Raw genomic sequence first — 7,603 nt, 5'->3', positions numbered from 1 at the left:
CACCGCATCCAGATCTCCGCTGCCAACCTCCTTCCCACCCCCTCCCCGCACCCGCAGCGGCTCCCACCCTCCCCGCACCCGTGCACGCCGCTGTTGGCTCCTCCACCTCCAGGCGACGCCGAGCCCGCGGTCTCCCTCCCCAAGATCGCGCCGGAGCCCGCGGTCCTCCTCCACCTACAGCTCGTCTCCTCTTCAGTCGCGCCGCCGACCTGTTCATGGTCGGGCTTCGGCGAGCTGAGCAGCAGAGCACCGATGGCTCCTCCTCTCCCCCTGCAGCCGCCTGCCGCGCCACCCGCCTCCGGATCCCTCCGCCCGCTCGCGCCCCTGCTCCCTCTCCGCCTACGGGGCCGCGCCCCTCGCGCTGCTCCCCGACGACGTGGGCGGGCGCGCGGGCCTCGACCCGCGGGGCTTGGCCAAGTGGCGGGCGAGCGATGGCGTCGCGAGGGGGTTGGAGGAGGCCAGGGCGTTCCCCTGCATGCCGCGGCGCCGCCGTCTCCGCCCCCGCCTCCTCCCCCGGCGCCCGTCACCATGGTAAGCATCCCCAGCCGAGTCTGCTCTCCCCGTTGGTTGCCCCGGTCGTAGAACCGCCTAATCTGACCTCCCTTGTCTCCCTCCGCAGATCATCTCCAAGAAGAACCGCCGCGATATCTGCAAGTACCTCTTCCAGGGTGAGCTCCTCCCCCCTCCCCCGCCCATTTTACGCACCGCGCCGGCCGTGGCCAGGATTCAGATGCCATCTCGTTAGTCTTCTTCTATAGGGTTCGATCCATGTGTTGCGTAGGGTTTTAACCATGTTGCCCCTTCAGTGTTCTTGGCACCCATTGACCGCAGCGAGTTCGCTCTTATGCGCGGTTGCTGCAAGGTTCAAGCATAGACAGTTTGGACACCACTAACTTCCTAACTGTAGAATCTTATTCATGTCAAGCTGCAATCTGGAAGAATTCTACTGACTATTACAGTAGTCTGAGCATCTTAACTGAATTCCTTGGTGCTAATTTCAACTTTTTATGTGTGCAAGAATGCCACTCCTTTGGACGGACTGAATGATTTTATTGATGAATCTATTGTGATGCTTGTGCAGAGGGAGTCTTGTACGCCAAGAAGGACTACAACCTGGCCAAGCACCCCCAGGTCGATGCCTTGAACCTCGAGGTCATCAAGCTCATGCAGAGCTTCAAGTCCAAGGAGTACGTCAGGGAGACCTTCTCGTGGCAGCACTACTACTGGTACCTGGCCAACAACGACATTGAGTTCCTCCGCACCTTCCTCAACCTGTCGTCTGAGATCGTGCCCAATCGATCCTGTGATGTGATGTGATGGATCCCCTTCCATGTCCATGTGTGCTCTTCACTTCAGATGCAGACGCAGAGCTGCGTGCAGATGACGGAGGCGGACAAGGAGCATAAGAAGATGCTCGACAACTACTCCCAGCAAGCCGACGACATCAAGGTACCACTTCTCCTTCGATTCGATCAATGTTTGATCTAGTGCTGGTCGTGGGTGCATCTGAATTCCATGTGGACTGGGAACCTGAAATTGCGACCCTACTGTCGGTGTGGATTCCTTACAGGCATCGTACAAGAAGTTGATGACAGATGTGCAGTTGTCTTCGTCTTGTAGTACTGCACAGGCTCACCAAAGACATCTATCTTCTCAATTTTACTTCATCTCAGTCTTCAATTCAAGCCATTGTTTATAGCAGTGGTTTATCGTTTAGCACTAACTTGGTTCACAATGGTCAGTGTGCAAGGTGACCCTCCCTGACATGGCAAATGGCAAAGTCTGTGGCCAGAGCTATCGATGGCTTGCGCAGTCGCTACAACTTATTAGATGCACCATCGGACCATGCAGTTTAGTTGATTGTCATCCATGTCAACTTATTAGATGCACCATAGTTGTGCTACTTAATTGCAACTTTTTGTACAGAATGTCAAGTTTCTCATTGAAAAAAACTAAGCATTTCAATACTATACTTTTTATGCTGATGACAACAATGAATGTAGTACTATGAAAAGATCAATTTTGTGCATACTATGGATTATAATACTACAGTCCTTACCTTTTCTTAATACAACGAAAATTCTTCTTGTTCTGTATGCTCCATCCTAAGCATGTATATATACCCATTAGTTTGTGTTCTTGATATCTACCTGTAGTGTCATGAGGAATAAATCTCCTCACTTCATATGTTGCCCTATGGAATTCAGCAGACACTTTTTATCAACACTAAGTTCAGATTAATAGGCGCTGCTTAACATACCTAAGAGTGTAGCATGTTGCAAAGTGATGCTGCAACTCCAGAGTAGACAATTATAACATATTAGTAAAATCAGTATGCATACCTGACTTGTATGTATTTTTTCAAGGTCTATACAAGTGCCATCTTTGTCTGGCAACATCTTTTTATCTTGTTATTTTAGTCCATTAGTGTTGTGTTGGAGCATCACTGACTTGTATGGTTTTTTTAAAGGCCTATAGAAGTGCCATCTTTGACTGGCAACATATGCCTCCTATGTCATGTCATGTATCTATTTGACCTTACTTGTTTTAAGTGAATGATGTATTACTTACAAGTGTCAATGTACTGATGGAAACAATGATTGTTTACTTGTGACTAATCTGCTTTCCATCTCATTTGTAGGAGTTCCCGAAATGCCCGACTCTAGCCCCGTCCTCCGCGACGCCTGGTCATGGCCCTGTGCATGGCGGACGCGGCTTGGTTTCTTCCTCCAAGAACCTTGTCCCCTCGATCTTGGTGCGGCAGGGGGCGCATCCCCCAGATTCGCCGGCGGACATCAAGGCCATGGCTTGGACCTTGCTGCCCTCTACCAAGGAAGGAGCGAGCTCGTGCAGATGACGGCGGCTGTGCTCCACACTCGCGCAGATGCTGGCTAGATTGCTGCCCCTGTCGTACAGTACACTATAGGTGAGCAGATCCAAGCCAGTCCATCTGTCTCTTTGATTGATGGATTCAAACCATGCCATCCGTCAGTACGTACATACGTACGTACGTGTAGGATTCAACAAAATCATGCCTTATTACACCACTGCAGTACACGCTATGTATCTATCATTGGTGGACGGCATCATTCAATAGTTTAGTTTGGTGATGATTACCTAGTTTGCAGCAAGGAATGCACTAGGTAGTACTTGTATAAATTAGCCACATGGACTAACTGCCTGCCTACCTAATTGAATGAATCAATCTGATTAGTATGTTTGCTGCCATTTTGTTAGTCTGCAGAAGCATATCTAGTTTGTTAGTCAGCCACTTTTTTGCTAGAACATTAAATCCTGATGCATGCTGATTATGGTCTGGTTTGTTAGATCTGTTCTGCTGTTTCTTAAAATTTGATTGGATTCTGAACGTGTATCTGCTGTGTATCTGCTGTTGCCTGGATTCTGAATGAACATGTCAGTATACTATATACCCAAAAAAACATGCTTATAGTTCTTTTCATTTCTATGATCAATTTAGTTAGAGTTGCACATGTCAGTATACTATATACCAAAAAAATCCTAGCTAGTGAGAACATTTGTCACTCCATGAACACATACTGGTTAGTGTTAGTCATACTATTTATCTACATGGCATTTGATGTCAATTCTTGCTTATAAGTTATTGGATCACTCCATGAACACATTCTTATTCTTATATTTTCATTCTTATTCTTTGCACAGGTGAAGTGTGAATCCAAGGCCGAAGCTGTGAATCATATCAATAAAGAGGAGCATATTATGTGTTGTAATTGTACGCATATCTGGGTTGTAGTATACTGAATTGTAATAGACTAATGTAGTCTTATTTTGGACGAATTTCATTTGCTCTCTAGTTTGTTCAAAACAATGATTGTGTATGTGATTTGAATACCCGTGAAATGGAAACCTGACAAGAGGGTCCAAGCTATAATGGTTGTTTGACAAATTTCGAAATTTCTGACATGTGGGACATATTTTGAGATAAGCATGACATGTGGGGCTGGCTTACTAGTGGTACCCCAATGTATAATGGCTGAAAATAGAAAAATCAATGGACTAAAAAGGCTACGACCCAAAATAAAATGGCTTAAATGTTGTGCCTGGCCCATGTAGTTAACCAAAATTAATCAAGAAAAAAATATAAAAAAGGCCGAATTATTGGGCTAGGCCCATGTAGAAAACTGAATTGGACCGGGCTGAATCTTGTGCCACATCAGCTTGCCACGCTGGATGCCTACGTGGCCTGGAGAGGTTGCTAGTGACCAAAACGCCACAGTGGACATATTTTGGTCATAAACGTTTGCGACCATTCTAGAAGAAAGGTCTCTATAGTCAGTTTACGACCCCCAGCTTTTGGCCTTATGTTTTTGGTCACAAAAAGGTCATAAATGGAAATTTGTGACCATTCAGTGACCAATAGTGGTGGTCATAAGTTGACATATTTCTTGTAGTGGGTAGGCTGAGGTAAGTTTCTGTTCTATTTTACTTTTCTTCTATTTTCTATTTTTCTGCTGTTTGTTTTGATTTGATCTAAATACCAAATCAATTTGAAACTTCATGAAAATAATTGTGTAAGCTAAGTGGTCCTATCCAAAGCCACACAACGATTTTCAGAATTATTGAACTTATATTTAATATATAATAAATATAGATCCAATACAAATAATTATTGGGTTGACTCAAATGCCCAAAATAATTATTTCTGAGCTCCTAAAAATATTGACTTGGATTTTATCCCTGGCCAATATTTTCACAGAGAAACATGAACATTTTCTTGGACCTATTTGAAGCAATTTTTTTCTAGATCATTTTCAAATTGATTTCTGGGGCTTTCACATATCCCCAATTCAAATTTATTAAAATTTAAACATGATGCACACATGACCAGCTAGCCTAGGTCATACCAGAACTAGGGATGTGACAAGTTTCGACAGCAAAATTTAGTTTCGACAGTTAAGTTTAGTTTCGACAGTTAAATTCAGTTTCGACAGTTAAGTTTAGAGATGAGCGGCTGATGTATACATCTAGCACTTTGTGGTTTTGTATTTTACATCATCTATTGGAGATGCTATTAGAATTCCACTCAGGTTAACGATGTCTCTCTTGTCCTGCTTCAGCCTCGGCGTCGTACAACTCACTGAAACTGCTCCAACGACGAAACCCTCCAGCACATCGGAGCAGTACCTCGGGCTCCATCTCCAGATGCCTAAGATCTTCTTCCCCTCCTCCGACAGCCAAGTCAGCTGGAGCATCCTCACCGGCCAACCCAATCACGCTGAGATCGACATGGCTTCGCATCATGCTTCTTTGCATCCTGTGATCTTCCAATGCTTGTGAACCAAACACCCAGATTGGCAGAAATCCTGTGTTTTTAAATTCTCAATTTTGCACGTGCATTCCTATCCTATTCATGTCTATTTCCTATCCCTGCATTGTTAGAATCCTCAAATTCAAACAAGCCCTTACACAATTACTTCTGTTACAGATATGTGTCAAAGAAAACCTTGTGTGGTTTGTCCTGCTCCTCCGGTGCTGTGTTCCACCCCAGCTCAGCTGCTCCAACGATGGAAGGGTTCACCACAACAGGGATCCGCTCTCCAGACTGTCTTTCGTCGCCTCAGATCTTCTTCCCCACCGCCGGCAGCCACGACAACTGCATTACCATCATCGACTGAGCAGATGACCTTGAGGACTACACGCAAGAGAGGTCGCACTCTTTTGTGTCTGCTTACGTTATGCACCGCTTAATATGATGACATGCTACTTTATCATCGTTTTCACCTATTAGACTCCGAGTCAGGTCCAAACTTATGCTGAAACTTGAGTTTTTAAATGGTTGTGGGGTACATATTGGGGCAGCAATCAGTACTATCTGTCTACTATCTAGTTAATCTTGGGTGTCTACTATGAGTTTCATGTTGGGTGCAAACAAACATTAAAGGAGCCATTATCTGTATGTTTTAACTAAAGCTATTATCTGCCTACTATCATTGGTTTTGGGTCTATCCACAGTTTGCTACCATCACTCTGGATTTGTGCATGCATTCCTTACATAATCTCACTATGTTTTATTCCTATGCATGTCAGTTATTGTACACAATGCAACTGAACATGTAGAGCAAAATACACGAGCTCTGCGTGGCAATAAAATTTCACGCAGACGTCGCTCCATGGTGGGTGCAAAGGCAGCCCCCCTCCACCCATTTTGGATCATAATCAAGAGGAAGATAACTGTTCTGAGGGGGATTCAGAAGCAGAAGACCACTCCTATTTACCCCATGAGGTCTTCGCTCTAACTTGGCATGCTGATGTTGGTTATATCATGCATATGGTGCCTTGCATTGCTTACTTTATACATCAAATATGTCAACTGCTTAGTTTAGACATGCTTTGTGTGAATGACATCTTTTTAGTTTATTCATTGTTTATGTGAATGATGCAATGACATCTTGTTTAGCCAGGGATCATATATGTGAATTTTGCAATGCCACCCTACTTAGTGATACGTCTCCAACGTATCTATAATTTTTTATTGCTCCATGCTATATTATTTACTCTTTTGGACAATATTGGGCTTTATTTTCCACTATTATATTATTTTTGGGACTAACCTATTAACCGAAGGCCCAGGCCAGAATTGCTGTTTTCTTTGCCTATTTCAGTGTTTCAAAGAAAAGGAATTTCAAACAGAGTCGAAACGGAATGAAACCAACTGGAGAAGTTATTTTTGGAAGGAAAGCTACCGGAAAAACTTGGAGTGCACGTCAGGAAAGAGACGAGGGAGCCACGAGGCAGGGGGCGCGCCCACCCCCCTAGGGCGCGCCGTCCACCCTCGTGGGCCCCTCGTGTCTCCCCTAACGTACTTCTTTCACCCATATATACCCACGTACCCTAAAACTATCGAAGAACAGAAAAGATCGGGAGTTTCGCCACCGCAAGCCTCTGTAGCCACCAAAAACCAATCGGGACCTTGTTCCGACACCCTGCCGGAGGGGGGAACCCTCACCAGTGGCCATCTTCATCATCCCGGCGCTCTCCATGACGAGGAGGGAGTAGTTCACCCTCGGGGCTGAGGGTATGTACCAATAGCTATGTGTTTGATCTCTCTCTCTCGTGTTCTTGATTTGGCACGATCTTGATGTATCGCGAGCTTTGCTATTATAGTTGGATCTTATGTTTCTTCTCCCCCTCTACTCTCTTGTAATGGATTGAGTTTTCCCTTTGAAGTTATCTTATCGTATTGAGTCTTTAATGATTTTAGAACACTTGATGTATGGCTTGCCATGCGTATCTGTGGTGACAATGGGATATCACGTGATTCACTTGATGTATGTTTTGGTGATCAACTTGACGGTTCCGCCCATGAACTAATGCATAGGGGTTGGCACACGTTTTCGTCTTGATTCTCTGGTAGAAACTTTGGGGCACTCTTTGATGTCCTATGTGTTGGTTGAATAGATGAATCTTTGATGCCCATGAACTCTAGGGTTGTTTGTGACACTTATAGGAATAGCCCAACGGATTGATTGGAAAGAATAACTTTGAGGTGGTTTCGTACCCTACCATAATCTCTTCGTTTGTTTTTGCTGTTAGTGACTTTGGAGTGACTCTTTGTTGCATGTTG

General features: G+C 44.9%; 1 protein-coding gene across 1 annotated transcript; it reads left to right on the top strand.

Annotated features, from left to right (window-relative positions):
* Positions 1 to 468: 468 nt before the first annotated feature.
* Positions 469 to 6,940, top strand: LOC119351914 (40S ribosomal protein S10-1-like; the record flags this gene model as incomplete). Its single annotated transcript, XM_037618688.1, has 4 exons — positions 469 to 531; positions 620 to 668; positions 1,082 to 1,291; positions 6,912 to 6,940. Coding segments are annotated over exons 1-4 (291 nt in total), but the record flags the coding sequence as incomplete, so codon positions are not given.
* Between the last annotated feature and the right edge of the window lie 663 nt (positions 6,941 to 7,603).

This window comes from Triticum dicoccoides, chromosome 2A, assembly GCF_002162155.2.
Source record: "Triticum dicoccoides isolate Atlit2015 ecotype Zavitan chromosome 2A, WEW_v2.0, whole genome shotgun sequence".
In the NCBI taxonomy this organism is placed as follows: Eukaryota; Viridiplantae; Streptophyta; class Magnoliopsida; order Poales; family Poaceae; genus Triticum; species Triticum dicoccoides.
The sequence above is the reverse complement of the archived record's forward strand: the minus strand, read 5'-3'. Positions and strand labels throughout refer to the sequence as shown.